The 18,614-nt window shown below is 33.4% G+C and overlaps 1 protein-coding gene across 2 annotated transcripts in view; it reads right to left on the bottom strand.

Annotated features, from left to right (window-relative positions):
- LOC129757525 (RNA-binding protein Musashi homolog Rbp6-like) overlaps nucleotides 1-16,313 on the bottom strand; it is a 125,363-nt gene extending 109,050 nt beyond the window's left edge. For both annotated transcript variants that reach the window (XM_055754794.1, XM_055754793.1), the window contains exons 1-2: nucleotides 16,186-16,313; nucleotides 14,997-15,081 (exon numbers count right to left, since the gene is read on the bottom strand). In XM_055754794.1, the coding sequence (XP_055610769.1) occupies nucleotides 14,997-15,081; nucleotides 16,186-16,299 (199 nt within the window). In that variant the 5' untranslated portion in view covers nucleotides 16,300-16,313. The remainder of the gene's footprint in view (nucleotides 1-14,996; nucleotides 15,082-16,185) is intronic.
- Between the last annotated feature and the right edge of the window lie 2,301 nt (nucleotides 16,314-18,614).

Below are 18,614 nucleotides of genomic sequence, written 5' to 3' on the forward strand. Positions count from 1 at the left end.
TGTTATCAGTTTCTCTTCCCATCGTTGGTCTAGGAGCAATTAGATCTAGAAGTTTGGCTGCGTTTTTCCGCGTTTTTTCTGGCTGCTTCTATCAACTACATCCCATTAGAAGCTATAGGAGGAACTATAAATTTGTTTTACTTTTTACAGTTTGACGACACTCTAACGCGTTATCATCATCGCCCCCAACGTTTTGTTTTACATCTGAGGAAAGATTGCTACTGTTTTTTTGTCATCAATTTGATGGACCTATTTTAAAATTGTTTTGTTGAAAAAAAAAAACGATCTAATCTATTGCGAGTTTGAAATCATTTTGTTATCATCTGTGTGAAATTGATTACTTTTGGTTTAATGTTTGCTGATGCTATTATGTTTGAATTTGATTTTTTTTGTGCCAAGCATTTGTTTGTTTTCCCATTCGATTATACAGTTGGAAAGCTTCAAAGCGTTCAAAAATGGTCGGTTAAAAATGTAGAATATTCGCAATGCGATTTTTAAGAGGCGATTACACATTTGTGTGATTGCATGAATGTTCGTTCTAGTACCTATCTAGTGTGTGATTATGGTTAACTTGTTTCGCTAATGGGGTACTTTGGCAAATATGTATGTAGGTGCTGCAGTTTTTTTCTTCCACAAAATCAAACTGCAACATGCAGTTTACCGGAACATTCTGTACTTTCAAGAGAGTTTAAATATTTAATAATTTTAAAGCAGCGGACATTTTAATTTGACGCGCTGTGCTTTTAATTACCATTGCCCAAGCCACTCATGAGCTCAGTCACAAACGCACATTCAAACTCAACCCAACCAAACTTTCATGTAGAAACATTCCCGGAAAAGTGCCTATTTGAGCGCAAAATTCGAAACAACCGAGCGAGCGGCAGCAGCCTAATAATCGCATTATGTTCACCAACACTACTTTTTTTGTGGAGGGAAAGGGGGGATGCAGCAAACTTAACAGAATCGCCTGTGACGGGAGTCACTCGACGCCACCATGTGATCAATGCTATTAATAGAATTAAATTTCCCGTTCAATGGCAAAACATGTCACACGCGCTCGGAACATTACACCGAGTAAACATTTCCCGGAATCAGATCGTGTAGAGGAGAAAAAAAAGTTAAAATGACGCTTTGATGTTTGAGAATGCCTTTGACAACCAACCGGATGTGCAAACTATTATTAAAATGAATGCGGTTTATGGAATCAGTTAATTTTAGTAATTTTCCCCCGTTCAAGCTTTGGCAGAGGACGAAATCACAGCCATAGATGATCCATTTTCATTAGAGTCATCGGATGGCTGCTGCTGCTACAAACAATCCGTGAAATGATATTCATCCCCCCATTCTGACTGAGCTTTCCCTCGACTGATGGTTTGTTACTCAAAACGTAGAAAAAAACCGAGGGAACATTTTTTAAAAACAACGCCCCGGAACATGGCCAACCAAAACATCCCGCTAATGGAGACAAATGAAGCTTTTTACCAACTCGTTCTTTTTTGAAAATGGCTGCAGAAAAAAAATAACACAAACCAGAAAACTGTCACAACTGCATGTAAACGTGACAGTTTTTTTTTCAACCTCCCCTCCCTTGACCGATTCGGGAAGCACCCACTGCTAGTAGGTTCCTAGAAGCTTCTGACTTTTGCGGGTGCAAAAATGGACCCTCGTAAAACGGTAAGGGGGGATGAAATTGGACACAAATTGATATGACAGTCAATTTTTTGGGTAAAGCTTGGTGCGTTGGAGGCGTTCAAAAATTCCCGGCTTCCGTTTTTTCGTTCATCCGTTCTCGAAAAAAAAAAAGAACACAAACATTTTACATAACGGAAATGGTTCCACTTTCCACTGGCCTGAATCGGCTAGTTTGATGTGATGATTTGAATTGGCAAAAAGTTGTTCCCCGGAAACATGATTCAATTTTGTTTGAATGTTTTGCTTGTTTGGTTCTTAACATAGCTTCGGTTTAAAATATAACACGGTTTTTTGTTTGTCTATTTTCACCTTTTTTTCCGTTTGCACAAAACTGTAATTTTTTGAAATTTTACGAGAGTCACTCATCGCTTGTTTAAGAATTTTGAAAAACTTCGCAATTTTGACAATTTTGACAATTTTGACAATTTTGACAATTTTGACAATTTTGACAATTTTGACAATTTTGACAATTTTGACAATTTTGACAATTTTGACAATTTTGACAATTTTGACAATTTTGACAATTTTGACAATTTTGACAATTTTGACAATTTTGACAATTTTGACAATTTTGACAATTTTGACAATTTTGACAATTTTGACAATTTTGACAATTTTGACAATTTTGACAATTTTGACAATTTTGACAATTTTGACAATTTTGACAATTTTGACAATTTTGACAATTTTGACAATTTTGACAATTTTGACAATTTTGACAATTTTGACAATTTTGACAATTTTGACAATTTTGACAATTTTGACAATTTTGACAATTTTGACAATTTTGACAATTTTGACAATTTTGACAATTTTGACAATTTTGACAATTTTGACAATTTTGACAATTTTGACAATTTTGACAATTTTGACAATTTTGACAATTTTGACAATTTTGACAATTTTGACAATTTTGACAATTTTGACAATTTTGACAATTTTGACAATTTTGAAAATTTTGACAATTTTGACAATTTTGACAATTTTGATAATTTTGACAATTTTGAAAATTTTGACAATTTTGACAATTTTGACAATTTTGACAATTTTGACAATTTTGACAATTTTGACAATTTTGACAATTTTGACAATTTTGACAATTTTGACAATTTTGACAATTTTGACAATTTTGACAATTTTGACAATTTTGACAATTTTGACAATTTTGACAATTTTGACAATTTTCATAATTTTGACAATTTTGACAATTTTGACAATTTTGACAATTTTGACAATTTTGACAATTTTGACAATTTTGACAATTTTGACAATTTTGACAATTTTGACAATTTTGACAATTTTGACAATTTTGACAATTTTGACAATTTTGACAATTTTGAACATTTTGACAATTTTGTCAATTTTGACAATTTTGACAATTTTGACAATTTTGACAATTTTGACAATTTTGACAATTTTGACAATTTTGACAATTTTGACAATTTTGACAATTTTGACAATTTTGACAATTTTGACAATTTTGACAATTTTGACAATTTTGACAATTTTGACAATTTTGACAATTTTGACAATTTTGACAATTTTGACAATTTTGACAATTTTGACAATTTTGACAATTTTGACAATTTTGACAATTATGACAATTTTAACAATTTTGACAATTTTGACAATTTTAACAATTTTAACAATTTTGACAATTTTTTTAACTCTGAAAATTTTTACGACAGTTTTATATTTGTCGCTAATTCTTCTTTTTTAGTATTTTTTCTCGCTTCTTATCGATTGATTATATTAATGATTTTTTTAAATTTCACATAAATACTTTTTATTGTTTCATGTCCAGCCTTTTTTTGAAAAGCAATGGAAAATAGTTTTTTTGACGGAAAACATATTTAAATTCGCTAAACTTTTGATACTTAAAACATGCCAACAACAGCGTCAAGAAAAAATGGTTCAAACGGGGAATCATCCCACTTTGTTGTGTCGAACTTTCAAGTTGCACAGCATTGCAAGGTTTGAAAGCAAGCAAAAAAGGAAGGATGAAAGCAAATTTCTTCAACAGGGAAAACTTTAGCCGATTAAAGTTTGCACCAGCCATTACTCGTCAACCCTCCTTTTCCCCCAAACCTTACACTTTTCCGCTTAAAACGTTTTTTGAAGTCGTTCGATGGCCATACACGAGATTTTCTTTTAATCACTTTCCGCAAGATTTTGGTGTGGCATCCTACCTCAAAAAAATAAAATTACCAGAATAAAAAATTAAACTTAATCCTTCGCTGTTAATATGGAAAAAGTGGAGGGAAAAAATTAGTAGAGAAAAGATTGCCGGGAAGTGATGATTTTCTGGAGAGGTTTTTCTCCCAGGCGCGCCATACATGCGGTGGTGGGCCAAAACTTTACCGGTAGAAATTTGTTACCGGGGTGTTTTGGGATAAGCAAAAAGCAGGAAGCTCCTCTGATACTGGTACTGCTTCCTCTTAGGGAAAAAGCTTGTTGAACGGTAATGATGCAAGTAATTATACACCCCGGGATGGAGCGAAATCTTCTAGCGAGTTTGCTGTAAGAAGGTAGAAGAAATTGATTGAGGTTTCCTTTGGATTTTTTTGAATGCTTCAGATAATCTGAATTTTTTCTAGTGATTTTTATTAATTTATGAAGACAACTAGACTACTCTCAAGGAGAAAGGGGGGATGATTAAGCAAAAAAATGCAGCCCCATGATTTTGATTAAAAATATTGTAATGAATTTTTATTTTGTTTATAATAAAATTGAAAAAAACATAGTTTGAACAGATATCTTTAAAATAATTTCCAAAGTTTCTCAAAAAATCAATTAAAAAAATTCTTTATCACAAATTTAAATTTGCACTTTGAAACTCTTTTTGAAAGTTTCCTTACTCACTCATAACTCCCATTGAAAAAAAATTTCTCATAAAGTGTATTAACATGCATTGTCTGCATAACAACCACTCCGGGAAAGGGGGGATGATTTTTTCAAGGAAGAAACAACTGCAACCTTACTATGCAACATGCCGCCGTCGATGTTGCGGAAGGGTGAAACTTTTTCCCATCAAATTTGTCACACAAAGAGCCGTTTTCCTAGAACGCACATTTACATGCAACCACACATTTCGTTCAGAAAACATCTCCTAAGGGTAAGGTGAACTAGTGTCTTTTTTTTTCTTCTGTTGTTTTCTGCCTTCAACACGATATGCACATTTGCCCCGGTTGTTTTTCTTCTGTGAAGTTACACAATTTATTGGATTGGATTTTTCTCGCCTTTGGTGCTTTTATTTGCAAACTAGAATCTACGATTTGTATTGTTTTTCCCCCTTATACCCTTTCGTTTTCCCTTTTCCTTTGCCTAGGAGCAAGATGTTTGCACAATCTGACTTGACTCGAAGTGTCGACGAGATTTGTTCCGTTTGTTTCCAAGTGCAGATAAGCGCCTTCAGTCACTCTGCTGACGCATTTCATTACTCCTTTGGTTCTCTTCTAGGAAGGCATATTTCCCTCCTCTTCTCTAGTTTAGTTTGTGCTTGCACTATATTTTATTTTCATCGTTCTCGTTGTGTTTTATTTTTGTATTTTTTCTGTCGTTGTTTTTGTTGATTTCTGCAAGCACAAACAAAGCCGATGAAACTCGTAAAAATCCCAACAGTTGCTTGCTTATCCGTTTATTGGGTTTTTTCTCTCTCACTATTCTGCCTTACTTTAACCCACAACACGCTAAAACTTGGTACCTCAAGCTAACTTAGGTCCGCACCACTGCTTGAAGACGGCGGAGTTTTTATTTTTCTTTAAGATCTTAACTCATTTATTTACACACTTACTATTATCATTTGTGAGAAGCATGGAAGCTTCCCGGTGAACGTTTCACAATTTCGATTGAGTGGTGCTGCTGCTGCTTTTTTTTCTTGAAGAAAGTTTCTTCCTACGTTTGCTGCTACTTCTATTTATCTTCCGCAGCTGTCTTGTTTTTACATTTTTCTCATATAAGACTTGGCCCGGAGCGCAGTTTGTCACTCATACTACAAACCCCTATAAGAGTGACAGGCAGCGGTCCGACTTCCAGTAATGAGACACTGAGTGATATTAGAGTTGACCCCCCATCTTTTTTCCCACCCCCTCCACATTTTGGGGAGGAAACCAGAGAAATGGGTCAAAAAGATTAGCCAAAGATAAACTAGCCGCTTGATCAATTAAATGGAATTAGTTAATTTCGGTGTGTGTGTCTTTTTAGTTTGTTTTATTTTTCGTTTTATTCATCTTTCCTGGAAACGGGCATTCCGAGAGAATTTTTGGAAAGAACGGAAAAAAACGGCTCCTATTCCCGCGTATCGAAGGTTTTTGCCAGTTTTGTTTAACTTTTCGCTCAGCAAACAAACAAAGAAGCAAGAGTCTTGTATTTCCGAAGAAAAACAACAACCCTACACAGCAACCACCCACGCAGGCCACCATTTCAGGGAGCGCTAATTTTGCCACTGCCATTACTGATCTACCGCTTTCTCATTCATTAATCCAAAAGAATTTCCTAGGGAAGATATTCAAAAAAACTCGCTCCAGGTATCGATTTTTACAATTGCTACCCCTTCCTCTTTTTTCTTTAGAAATATACAAAAACTCATCATTTCGATGCCACCTGATGGAAGCAGGAGGAATAATTATGACTACTCTAATCCTGATCGTTAAAAAAAAACATCAAAATTCTCACTGTTTTAAAGCGAATATCAGTGTTTTTAAGTAAAATTTGGATTAAAAAAAACATTAAAACAATCTTCAAAACAAACCAACAATATCAGAAAACCGTTACCTTTTGATGATTTGTGTGAGGGCAGCGGATTGGAAAAGTTTCCAATTCGAAGGAGATTTGTTCCCGACCATTGTTAATGTTTCCCCCAAGGTTCTAAAAGATTCTACATTGGGAAGCAAAAGAAAGGTAGGGAAAGGGCCCATCAACAAAAAGCAAAATCATCCCCTTCCTCCACTCCATCAATGGGCAGCATCATCATCATCGAAGTGAACCTTACAAAGATTCCCCGGGAGAAAGATGATTAAAAAACTTTTCCACTTGACCGATTCATCGACAGCTGATTGAAGCTGAAGAAAGGAAAAAAAAATGGAAAGAAGGTAGGGTCGAAAGCCATTTTGTTTTTTTTTTTTTTGTTTCCTGGAGCTGTGTCTTGGTTTTTCTTTTTTTGTAGAAGAGGGTTTCCTTCGTCCATCATCGAATTAAAATAGGCTGAGCCGAGATAACGGTTATCAACTAATATCTTTCGTTCGAAAACGTTTGATAAGGTCAAATGGGCTCTAACTAACTATGTTATCGGGGAAAGGAAGACCTCGGCCAGGTTGACTTAAAAGAAAAAACTTGAATGAAGTCCTGTTCCTGTTCTACTACGGCGATGGTGTATAAATCTTCTATCGAATCACTACTGGCGTAAGCAGTCTTTCCAGTTTCTTGATTTTTTTTTTGGTTCCTTTTTGCATTTGGGAATGTACCTTTAATTTACAGTAGGTGTGTCTGAGGAAAAAAAATTTTTTTTTTATTATTTTACTATATTTTTGCACAGTTAGAAAGCTAAAATCTTTCCTTTTCATTTTTACCTCAATTTCAAATAATAAAGGAAGGATTAAATATAAAGTTGCCTGATTGTTTCAGCACTTGTCAAATCTGGCATAATCCAGACATTTGATTTCAAAATTGACTTCTAAAATTTAGGGAAATATCCGGGAAAATTTTGTCAAAATCCAGAAATTATTCAACAAAAATTAAAAAAAATGAAAAAAAATTCATCAATATTTATCAATAGATTTTATACCGGATTTAAGGCTTGCAAAAAACCTTTCAGGAATATTTTTATAAAATATGCTTAAAACATTTCGTTTTGGAAGCAAAAATAAAAGAATTCTACTACACACTTTGTTATTTTTTAATTGATTTACCAAACATAGTGAATGAACCCGGGCAAAATCGGGCCTTTTTATCTAAAACTTGGACTACCAAGTTGGGCCGAACTGTTCCTAAATTCATATTGAATATACAGGACAACCTGGATAAAACTGGGCAATTTGTTAACACAAATCTCATACCATGAAATTTTTTTTTGATTATTTCAACCATGTTTTGAACAAACACGCATTTAATTCTCTTTTTAAACATTCCTTTGTCCTAATTTGCTATCATTTTCGAATGCATATGTGTTCAGAGGTGTTCCTGTTTGGAAGAATGAAAATTAATTTGACTTCATGGTATTTTTAAAAGGAAACTCTGATAAGTTCTAGCTACAAAAAGTATTTCTAGGTTGAATGTGACTTGAATTAATCTGTTTAAATTATGTTATTTTTAGCTATTTTCTTAGTAAAGCAATTATCTCTGCTTGAATAAAAATTAATTTCAAATAAAATTTTGAAGTCAGATTGAACTTGAGACTTGGTGATAACATTCATCATTTATTTGACTGGAGGTTTTTGCCCTTTTCTCTAGCATAGGTATTTTTACAATAAAAAATTGGTATAAAATTACTCGTTTGGAATCATTTCATTATAAGAAAATCAAAAACTCTTCTCAATGTTTCAATGCTGATCGTATTGTAATGACGATGGAGCTTTTTATTGAGGAGCTTTGAAAAATTCAAAAAAGTTAAACTTTTTATAATTTAATAGAAACCTGCTCAAATTTGTTCACAATTGATTATCGATTAGTACTTTTTTATTGAGTCAAATCGCTATATTTGCAGAAATTAAAAAAAAATCATGTCAGATGTTATAGTATTCCGAAAAAGTAGAATATTTGGCTATTTTGGGCCTTTTTTTTCTTTTGCTTCGTTATTTTTTAAAAATATTACATAAAACGAAAATGACCATTGGTATGGTTTAAGCCGTTTTAAAGGCAGTTTTATAAATAGTTATATTCTGGATTAAAACAAAAATTTATTTTATCTTAGATACCAAATCGAAACAGGCCAATCAATATGCAAAGTTTAGAAGTATTCCCAAAACAGTAGACTCATATATTGATTAGATCAAAGCAATTGCAGCTGAATAACTGAAAACAATATTTGTGAGATTTACAAAAGATGCAAATATCTGGTTAACAAAATATGGGGAAAAATGGTAACACAGAGCGACGTTTCTAACATCCAAGATCTTGGATTGCCCCAGTTAACCCAAGGTCCACGATACTCCACTCTTCCCTATTCAAACAACGTACAATTTTTCAATTTTTTTCAACTCGCGGTGAAAAAATCTTACCCATTTATGTTTTTGTTTAAATATTCATGTTATAGAATTTTGGTAAACAATAAATAAAAATTGAAAACAGTATTTTTTCCACCTCTGTAATAACATTTATTAGAGGAAGCGTGAAGTGAATCCCCTTCAGAGAAAAATACTTGATCAAAAATTTCACAAATGTGTTTATCAAATTTATATCTACATGAGCAGTTATCTGTTTTCTCAACATTCAAGTACATTATTTGTATAATCCATTTCCAGAAAATCGTTTAAAGATTTTATTTTATTAATGAAAGTAATTTATATTTTAAAAAATCAAACCATGCAGATTCAATGCGCTTATATGTATGTATTTTTTAGAAATTCTGCATTATTCTGCAAAAACTTATAGTTATTAATCATCAATGAAGAAACTTTACAAAAATCTAAGTAATGAAATAATAAATATAACATGCACCAAAAAAATCTTATCGTGAAATCACAGAAATTTGATGGTTTGTAGCCTGAATTTTTTTATGACATTTTGAGACATTGGAAACAAGATTTTGATTCCATTTTTAAATCGAAGATGGCTTCTCCCATCTAATTTCAACATGCTTTAAATGACTAAAAATTGCATGAAACACTTACAAAGGACTCAATTGGTAGAAGTCGAATTTTTGTGTCTGAAGCTATGGTACACCACCTTAAAATCCATGAAGGCTTTCGATCAACTTTAAAATATTGTACTTGTTGAATTTCAAAAATTGCTAAATTGTAAAATATTGCGATCTAATAAAACTATGACAAAAATATTACAAAACTTTGTAAAAATACGGAAAAAATATGATAATATTATGAAGATAAACATGAGAAATGAATGAGAATGACAAAATTCAGAAACAACAAAAGAAAAATTTAGCAAAATATGACAAGTTAAAAAAAATGACGATAGAAAAGAAAATTTAAAAAATAAGACAAATGCCCAAACTCGACAATTAAGAAAAACTGACAAAACTAAATAAAACTACAAATATAGTAAGAATACATGACTACTTTAATATCTTATAAAAATGACAAACAGGACAAAATTTGACAAAAAATGACAGAAATCTGACTATAACAGAAGTATTACAAATGTGATAATAAAACGACAAAAATGTGTCAAAGTTATGACAAAAATTTGACAAAACATTGTCAAAAAAGAACAAAGTTGTGACAAAAAAGTTGACCAAGCTTTGTTTTAGTTCTGTCAGATTTTTGTCATTTTATTGTCAACTTTTGTCCAAATTTTTTTCTTCACTTGTCGTATTTTTGTTATTGTTCGGCGAATTTTTTTTCATTCGATTGTCAAAATTTTTAACGACTTATTTTTGTTCCGATTATAGTCGTTTATGTCATTCACGACTGATTTCAACGGTGCAGTTTGCGAAAAATTACTGAAAAACTTATGGGGTACATTTATGTTCAATGTTTACTCTTGTATTCAATCTCATGGACATCGGCTCAGGAGGAAACTGATTAACCATCTGAGTTACAAATATAAAATACTCATAGTTTTGTCTTAATTTTGCCAGGTTTTGTCATTATTTCGTTATATTTTCATCAAGTTTGTCACATGACAAAATTATGAAAAAAATTGAGAAAAATGTAACACAAATTTGAAAAATATTACAAATTAATTTAAAAAAAAAAGAATATGACAGATGGTAGAAATTTTAAAAACAAATGGAGAACAAAACTGACAAACCTATAAGCAAAAATTACAATATGACAAATGTGATAAAAATATGCCAACTATAAAAACCCATGAAAAATTACAAACAGGACAAAAAAAAATTGGCAATAAAATGACTGATATTTGAACAAAAGTATTACAAATGTCATAAAAATATGACAAAAATATGGCAAAAAAACAATAAAAATATGACAAAAATGCTACAAAACAATAAAAAAACTAAATTATGACGAAAAATTAACAAAGGTTTGTTTCAAATCTGTTAAGTTTTGCTGGAAATTTTTGTCATAATTTTGTTATTTTTTTATTTGTCGTATTTTTATCATTGCCCTTTCAGACTTTTTTATTCATTTGACTGTCAAATTTTTTTCATACTTTCGACTTTTTTGTTTGCTAGTCGTTTAAGTCGTCGGAACAGGAGGAAACTTACTTTCCCACTGAGCTATATCACAAGTTTATAGTTTTGTCTTAGTTTTGTCATTTTGATGTCATATTTCGACATTATATTGTCATATTTTTGTCACATTTGTTATGTTTTTTGTAAAATATTTATAATTTTTTTTTTTTTTTCATACTATTTTAAAATTTTCTCATTTTAGTGTCGTATTTGTCATAATTTTGTAAGCTTTTGACATATTTTTGTAAGAAATATTTAATGTCTTATTCCATTTTTCAAAATAAGCCAGATTATTATCATAATTTTCCAAAGTTTTGACAGAAATTTGTCATATTCTAGCACATTTTTCAGATTTTTTGTCGTTTTAATGTTAAATTTTTGCCATATTTCACCACCTTTGTAATAATTCTTCCTTAGTTTTACCATATGTTTGTCAGATTTTTGGGATTTTTTTCCAATTTTGTTATTGTTATGTCATGTTTGAAAATATGTTGTCAAATATTTGTCCTTATTTCACTTTTGTCTGCTTTTTTTTATCAAAATGACTCAAACCAGCCAAAGTGAAAAAAGGAAAAAATTGAGTGATTTTTGTCATAGTTTTATCAAATTTGTCATATATTTATCATTTTTGTGAAATAATTGACAATTTTTTTAGTATTTTTCTCATAATTAAGTAATCTTCGACATATTTTTCCCAAAACATTTTTTATCACATTTTTTTTATTTAATTCAAAGTTCTGTCATTCGTATCGTTTAAGTTTGTCATAGTTATTTCAATTTTTTTGAATTTGGTAGCCAAACTTTAGTAAAAGTAGTTAGTAATTTTCCTTTTTTATAAAATAAGTCATATTTCTGTATATTGTTTTTCATCGCTTTTTCTAATTTTTTTTTTATTTATATCAGATAGTTATTTTTAATATTCTTTTGGAGCGCTTCCACTGAATATTTAAATTGTGGGAGATTCATTCGATTTTCAGTTATTAAACATTTTTCAGTTAAGTGGAAGCCATCATATTGAGTTTCAAGATGGCGTCGGACAGTGAATTTAAACTTCTATCCGATCAGCCTCTTCACCCTATAAAGTAAGGTGGGGTTAAAGTACGAGTCGGGTAAAAGTACGTTTTGGGATTATCACAAACCGAGAACAGTAAAATTCAAAACTTTGGACTGCCAACAACCAGCCATATTTTTTTTTTTTTCGTAGAAATTGAAAATACTCCGAAAAATGAGGAAAAGTAACTTTTATGCTTGAATGATGTAATATTTCAAATAACGGCAAACACGTTTGGGCAATCAAAAGTCTGGTTTTCAATGAAAGTTTTAATGTGTCTTTTAAGTCGTTTTTAATCACTTTAAAATGCCGAAGAAAGAATTTAATTACTATGTCTTTATTCATCACAATAATCTGTGAATCATAAGAAACCTTGAAGAGGTAAAAGTACGAACTGCAAATGGGGCAAAAGTACGAAAAGTCTACATGAGTAAATCTGAATGGAAAATTTTAATTTCTTTTTTAAATGCTCTGGAAACATCAGCGCATATTTTTGTTTCTGCAAGACTTGCTGCGCGAAAAATTGCTCAAAAACGATGAGAACTGAATTTCTAAAACCTGCTGAAAGTGAACAGTTAGTGGAGTACTCCAAATTCGCGCAGGTTATTTGCCCATGTGTAGGATTTGTATCAGAAGCGAACAAAGAAGCTGCTGCTGTAAGCAGAGATTGATAAAAAGTAATTTTCCTGTTGACTTCATGCAGAATTGTGGAATTTTGAATGGTCGTACTTTTACCCCACATCATTCGAACTTTTGCCCCAGAGGTGGGGTAAGAGTACGTTTCGATAGCAGTTAGGCATTTTCACTACTGCTATCAAATGCGTCGATTGATTATCTTCGTAATTTTGTAGAAGAGAGATTCAAGTCTAAAGAATCAAATGCTGTTCTTGATTTTTTGGAAAACAACCAGCAATTTTTTCAAAAAATAGGATAGCACTAAGGTCGTACTTTTACCCCACCGTACTCTACACATTTTGTTTGGGTTTCATGACACCAATCATTTATTGCAGTTTAAATTTGTTTCTAATGAAAAAAAAAACTCATACCTAAGGTTTCCGGATATTTTTTCAGCTCGTATCCGGGCCGGACAAATCTGGGCAACTTCATCTTAAATTCTAGGAAAATTCAGGCACTTAATTTCAAAATTGATGAGCAAAACCCGGGCAATATTCACGCAAATTTGGCAAAAACCTGCAATTTTCCAAATACTTTTAATAAGAGAATAACTTCAAATTATTTAAAGTTCTTTATATTATTTTTATTTATATCTTATCTAAAGTTAATCCAAAGTTTATTTCAAGGCAGTCCCTGGCTCTTAAAAACAAATTTTCTCACAACATAGAATTTTTTAAACACATTCTGAAAGTGGAAGGAAATATTAACACATTGTACCATCCTACGCTGTTCGCTTTTTTAAAGTAAGAAGTGTAACATTAAACTTTGAGCTGTCTTGAAGTTTCCAGAATTTTGCAGCACATATCTGAGCCGGACAAATTTGGGCAATTTTAAAACTTGGCTCAATCCGGGCATTTGATTTAAAAATTGACGACAAAAAATTCGGCCAATTTCCTGACAAATTTTGTCAAAACCCTTAAACTACTCAAAAAAAATCAACAATAAAAAATTAAATAAAACATTTTCCTCAAAACTCATCGAAAGATATTAAATCGTATTTAAGGCTTCCTAAAACCTTTCATTGAATTTCATATTTCATGTAGTTTTTGAAAAGGAGCACCTCTTGACTAAGACAGGAGGGTTCGAAACTTTTATAAAAGATCCCAAAAACAAATACCTATTCACCAAATTTCAAATCGATTGGTTCAGTCGTTTCCGAGTCTACTGGAAACAGACAGCAAACAAATTTTTTTTTAACAGACCGTTCCTCTGTTGGCGAAGTTTTTTTTCTCAACTTATGTATATCACATTAACAGAGTTGTATTCAAAAATAATTTCACATATCCTGAAGTATAATTCGTATGATTGAACAAGTGTTTTACAAGTCAATTTTTTTCCTTGAAAATATTTGAAAGGATGATTAAGACCCTTTAAGGAATTATTTTCAATTAAGGCCTAAATAAATGGGGAAATTTCCAACTACTACTAGGAGCAGTCATGGTTATATTCTTGAAATATATTTTTTCAACAGACACACCGTGAGTGAACTACAACCGAGTTTTGTTTAACTATAAACTATAGCTCTTCAAATCTGTGTATTTGGGTGGCTAGAAAAATAAATCTCATGTCTCTCTGTCTCTGTCTACTGGGGTCGCTGAACTTGAATGATGGTGGTGGTTGGTGGTCAGAGACCCAAAGCCGCCGCCTGCAGTGGGTACAGGGTGGATAGGTCCAAGCCCTGAGCCCCGAGCAAATCGGCAATGGGATAGGTGAGGGTGGCAGTGGCCCGCGGTTGATTTTGAATCACTTGCGGGTGTGGCCTTAGGGAAGCAGCTGCGACATTTGCCGCCAGCAGCCGTTTATAGGTTAGATCGGCAAGAAGGGAATGGCTTGGTGAAGGCCCTGCGGCATAATGAATGATTGAAGGACCCCCTGCTGCCCCACCGGCAGCTCCGGCAGCAGCAGATGACAGTGGCAAAATGTGGGTGGTTGCGGCGGCAGCGGCTGCAGCTGCGGCTGCTGCAGCCGCCTGCTGGCTCGAAAAGGTCGCGGGCAATGGATAAGGAGCATAGCGCAACGAAGCTGCTGCGGCTGCTGCGGCGGCGGCTGCTCCATGGGCTGCGGCGGCAGATGGGCCACCAGCTCCGACGATTCCGTGGTGCCCGGGCAGGCAGGTTCCGGCAGGCCCTCCGGACCCGGCAGTGCCAACGGTTGAATTGGGGGCGGCGGCGGAGTTGGCATTGGCCACAGCGGCAGCGGCAGCGGCAGCAGCGGCGGCGGCGGCGGAAGACGTACCGGCAGCAGTGCCACTATAAACTACCAACTCACCGTATGTCCCACGTCCAGCGGTGCGCGTTTTCGCCAGGTTCGCGGGCAGCATCACTTCTTTAGGCTGGGCTTTTTTGCATTCGACCTGTACAACGAAAAAGAGAGAAAAACAATAGTTTTGTATTATTTTTGATAAATTACTGTTTCAGTTTGGAATAAAGTTGTCTCATTTCAAAATTGTTTTTTGTGATTTTTATAATTTTTGTAATGCTTGTAATTTTTGTAATTTTTGGCATTTTTGTCATTTTTGTCATTTTTGTCATTTTTGCCATTTTTGTCATTTTTGTCATTTTTGTCATTTTTGTCATTTTTGTCATTTTTGTCATTTTTGTCATTTTTGTCATTTTTGTCATTTTTGTCATTTTTGTCATTTTTGTCATTTTTGTCATTTTTGTCATTTTTGTCATTTTTGTCATTTTTGTCATTTTTGTCATTTTTGTCATTTTTGTCATTTTTGTCATTTTTGTCATTTTTGTCATTTTTGTCATTTTTGTCATTTTTGTCATTTTTGTCATTTTTGTCATTTTTGTCATTTTTGTCATTTTTGTCATTTTTGTCATTTTTGTCATTTTTGTCATTTTTGTCATTTTTGTCATTTTTGTCATTTTTGTCATTTTTGTCATTTTTGTCATTTTTGTCATTTTTGTCATTTTTGACATTTTTGACATTTTTGACATTTTTGTCATTTTTGTCATTTTTGTCATTTTTGTCATTTTTGTCATTTTTGTCATTTTTGTCATTTTTGTCATTTTTGTCATTTTTGTCATTTTTGTCATTTTTGTCATTTTTGTCATTTTTGTCATTTTTGTCATTTTTGTCATTTTTGTCATTTTTGTCATTTTTGTCATTTTTGTCATTTTTGTCATTTTTGTCATTTTTGTCATTTTTGTCATTTTTGTCATTTTTGACATTTTTGTCATTTTTGTCATTTTTGTCATTTTTGTCATTTTTGTCATTTTTGTCATTTTTGTCATTTTTGTCATTTTTGTCATTTTTGTCATTTTTGTCATTTTTGTCATTTTTGTCATTTTTGTCATTTTTGTCATTTTTGTCATTTTTATGTTTTGTGTATTTTTTGTCATTTTTAAAATTTTTCTGATTTATTTCTATTTTGAATTTTATTCATTTCTTTTTATTTGGCATTTTGAACAGTTCTAAAAGAGTTTCAGAAATAAACACAATTACTCACCATTTTGTTATTGATTTCGTGAAAGTGAATTTCGCAGACTTTATCCACTACATCTTCGCTCTGAAACGTTACGAATCCAAAGCCTGAAAATAGAAAAAAAAAATAGAACAACATTTAGTAAGTTTTTGTGATGAATTTTCAGAATGTTATTAGTATTTTCATGTCATTACAAATCGCCTTAGGGGGGGGGGGGGGGGGGGGTAGGGTCTAACGGGTATAAAAAAACACCATTTTCACGATTTTTTTCTAGAGCTATCGTTCAAACAAATGTATTCAAATTTTTTGCATTATACAAAGCATTGTTAAAAGAACATTTAGTAATTTTTCGTAGAAAAATATTGAAAAATGAGCCGATGACGGAGCACTTTCGAGGATGCCTTTTAGAAAACTGGATTTGCGGTGGACACTGTATCTCAGCACAGAATCATCTGAAGTCAAAAAATCAGAGCAAAATATTTTTAATAGATGTTTTTCTGGACCCCAACGTTTTTATTTAACTAATAAATATTTTTATGAAATTTTTGTGGCTGTTTGAAGTAAAAACTACGATTTTTCACTTAAAAATCCGCCATTTTTCACCTCCAAAATCTCCCCAAAGTGAAAAAATCAAAAAAGAAAAACGTTGGGGTCTGGTATTTTATATGTAGAAAATATGTTCCAAATTTGAAAAGAATCGGATAAGTAGTTTTCAAATGACGATGTCCACGGACTTTAAAAATGTGCTTTCGAGAAAAACGCGTTTGAAGTTTCTGCTCTTGCTTTCTTGCAGTATTAGATAGGAGGAGATAAAGGCCTATAACTTTTACAGTTTTGCTTCAATTGACTTGAAAATTTGACACAACGTTCTTGAAATGTTTTACAATAAGAAAATAAAAAAATAAAAAAATCGATTTTTTGAAAGTGTTAGACCCTACCCCCCCCCCTTAAGTTTTTCAATGTATTTTCATTTGCATAGATTAGCATTCTGAATGTTTTCAATTGATCAACAACAGTAAACATTTAGTATCTTTCTGCCACCTTTAGATTTAATCGCTTTCCAAATGGGAAAAACTTAGTAAAGAAAGCTCAAAAACCTGTAAAAATCGGAAATAACAAAAACAAAATCTCATCGAGCGTCGGGCGGCGGCGCCAATTTCGATATTTATCGAAGTACTTAAAAAGTAATTTTATGTTCCTCTGCTCGCTCCTAAGTAGGGACACTAGTTCGATGCTGCTTCCTCATTTCGATTCTTTGTCGGAGTTTCCTGGAGTTTGCTTCGAAAGAAAATGTTTTCCAAGAGAGTTACATAGCTGCTGCTATTGCTTTTATAAAAGGGGGCAAGTGAGCAGCACAAAAAATGTTTACTAAAGTTGCTCCTTTTAACTGTTTAACGTCACTTGGTAAGGGGGGATGATTGGGATTCGATATGATGGTAGTGGGAAGGAAAGTTAAAGTTTCGCCGGGTCCAGGACATTCTTATGTGAACAGACAACTTTGAAGTTAACTTTTGCAAACTCTTTGTATCGGTCTTTTTTTTGCCCTCTTTAGTCGTTAGAAGATTGTTATGTTGTTGCATGCCTGAGCACCGTCATAGAGAGAGGCCCCCCGGAACTTTGATCGAATCATTTCACATCGATTGAACTTCAGCGGCCGGGTAAGACCAGTTTTCAAAGTGCCTGACTTCCAGAACTAAATTCTCCGGCAAAACGGATGGCACATGTCCTGGTCCGATGTTTCTTTCCATTCTTGGAGATGCCATTGCAACACGCACCAGCTTCGCCAAGTGCGGGGGTGTGGGTCCAGCCTCGTTTTCTCTTCAAACGGGCGAAAAATGGCTTCCAACTGCACAATTCGGAATTTATTTGCCTGTACACATAGAGAGAGAAAGCTTATATAAACACACCCGGAGTTTTCCCTCGGAATGGAGACGACAACGGCGGCGTCCTACTCAGCTCAGGCGAAGAAATCACTCTTCCGTTCATAATTGTCCTCAAATAGAATGACTGGTTTCTGGTATTCTTCACTTGTTGTTGCGTTGTGAATCCTAGTAGGTACTCACGAGGAGCAGCAACACAAAAGATTTTCGAGCATTGGAAGCAGACGCAGAAGCAGCAGGAGGAATTGGTTATCTGGTGTGGCAATTTTGCTGCTCGGAAAGTGCTTCTCGATAAAACCACTCGAGAGAAAGAGAGAGAGAGTGGGCGAAGGAAGCTGGGCTGAAGCCTTCGGACCATTGCCAGTGGTGGATTTTCAGTTGAGTTTGTCTATGCATGAATGTGTGTATCTAAGTGTGTTTGAGTTTGAATGCCAGATGAGGATGACGACACACAAACCCACATAACGAGCGACCAATATCGTTCGGAGGCAAACCGTTCGATTTGAATCCAATCCATAGGTTCTGCTAGACTTCTAGATTGGAAACATGAACGAAAGTGCATGCCATGTGTTC

This window comes from Uranotaenia lowii, chromosome 3 (genome assembly GCF_029784155.1).
Source record: "Uranotaenia lowii strain MFRU-FL chromosome 3, ASM2978415v1, whole genome shotgun sequence".
Lineage (NCBI taxonomy): Eukaryota > Metazoa > Arthropoda > Insecta > Diptera > Culicidae > Uranotaenia > Uranotaenia lowii.